The 1,581-nt window shown below is 65.3% G+C and overlaps 2 protein-coding genes across 2 annotated transcripts in view; one reads left to right on the forward strand and one right to left on the reverse strand.

Annotated features, from left to right (window-relative positions):
- The window catches only part of LOC102241844 (LETM1 and EF-hand domain-containing protein 1, mitochondrial), a 13,142-nt gene that overhangs the window by 6,405 nt on the left and 5,156 nt on the right, over nt 1-1,581 (forward strand). Inside the window, exons 5-6 of the mRNA XM_014533491.1 lie at nt 1,018-1,149; nt 1,467-1,581. The exon at nt 1,467-1,581 is cut by the window's right edge and continues 6 nt beyond it. Coding sequence (XP_014388977.1) covers nt 1,018-1,149; nt 1,467-1,581 — 247 coding nt within the window. The remainder of the gene's footprint in view (nt 1-1,017; nt 1,150-1,466) is intronic.
- The window catches only part of FGFR3 (fibroblast growth factor receptor 3), a 20,523-nt gene that overhangs the window by 4,577 nt on the left and 14,365 nt on the right, over nt 1-1,581 (reverse strand). The window lies entirely within an intron of this gene.

Consider the following 1,581-nt stretch of genomic DNA (forward strand, 5'->3'; position numbering starts at 1 on the left):
AGGCCGCGGTGGCTCCCAGGGCTGCAGTGCGGTCCTGTCCTGTCTGTCTGCTCCCGTCGTCTGGGCAGGCGAGCGCCACGTTAGCTCTTGGAGACATGGGCACGGCTCACCGCGGCCAGGCTTTAGCGCACCTGCTCCCTCCAGAGGCTCAGGCAGCTCTGCCCGCCCCGGTGGGACCGGCCCTGGGAAAGGCTGCGCTCAGAGCGATGCGCCTGCCACATCGGAAGGTGGAAGGTGGAGAGTGTGCGGGCGCCCAGTGGCCCGCCTCCTGACCGCCATGCTGCGGCCCCTCCCAGGGGGGTCAGTGCGTCCTCCAGGTGGAGGCAAATGCACAGCGCATCGGTCCCCTCTGTCTCGCGATGTGCTCCGCCTCCGCTTGTCTTCTGTGTGGTCCGTGGCGGGCCCTGCCCTGTGCCTGCCGAGGGCCAGAGCGCACGCGGCGTTCCTGCCTCACGGAGCTCGCTCGGGCGTGCGGTCCAAGTGTTCTTGCCCCTCCCTCCTCTGGTTACTTACTCTCCTTAGCATTTCTCCCCGTTCTTTGAGTTCCTTCTCATCTCATTTCTGTCTTGTGTCCAGTTTGTCCAGATATTGTCAGGGTCTCTTGTCGGTTTGAATGTTGTCTTTTTGTCACTAAAATAGCCTAATGTGGTGCCGGGCCCACAGTAGGTGGTAAACCCCTCCGGCCGAGGGAATTCACAAACACCACCTTCAGGGCTTGGTGCCATTTTGAAGCGAGGACTTGGCTGGCAACGAATCTGTCCGTCAGTGTTTGGCGCCTGGAGGCCTGTCCGCCGGGCGCTAACTCAGGGTCCTCAGGCGTCTCGTGCAGCTGACCGGTGGGCATCGAGTCAGGAACCGGGGCAGTGAATCGGCCCCATCCACCCCAGTCCTACTGTGGCTGTTGCCCCGCCCCCTCTCCCCCTCCTCCCCCAACAGATAGAGCAGCAGAGGGCCAGGTCTCAGGTGTGGGTGGGCCGAGGCCGGCAGGTGAGTCCAGGTCTTGGCCTCCAATTGCAGTGGCTGGAGCTGCACCTGCAGCAGGAGATCCCCACGTCGCTGCTCATCCTGTCCCGAGCCATGTACCTCCCAGACACCCTGTCGCCCGCCGACCAGCTCAAGTCCACGCTGCAGACCCTCCCCGAGATCGTGGTACGTGTGGCCGGGAGGCCCTCCTGCCCTGCGCTCCAAGGGGCCCCCTAGCTTCTGAGGGCAGGACCACAGGACACCATCCACTGCCATGGGACCCTCGCGCCCACCCACTCACCCCCTTCTCTCGGTCTGTCCTTCCTGAGTGGTGAGGGCCTGTGAGACTCATGGGGTGGCCTCGGGCCTCGTGGTGACCCTGCAGCTGGGGCCCCGCAGTACGTCCTGTGCCCTCCAAGCCCAGGGGCTGACAGTCAGGGACAGGGGTATGGGCCTCTGGGGGTGGCAGCCTACGGCTCACCCCGGGCGCGCCCTCTCTGAAGGCCAAGGAAGCGCAGGTGAAGGCGGCGGAGGTGGAGGGGGAGCAGGTGGACAACAAGGCGAAGCTGGAGGCCACGCTGCAGGAGGAGGCAGCCATCCGGCAGGAGCACCGGGAGG

The sequence above is a fragment of the Myotis brandtii genome, unplaced genomic scaffold, assembly GCF_000412655.1.
Source record: "Myotis brandtii unplaced genomic scaffold, ASM41265v1 scaffold986, whole genome shotgun sequence".
NCBI lineage: Eukaryota > Metazoa > Chordata > Mammalia > Chiroptera > Vespertilionidae > Myotis > Myotis brandtii.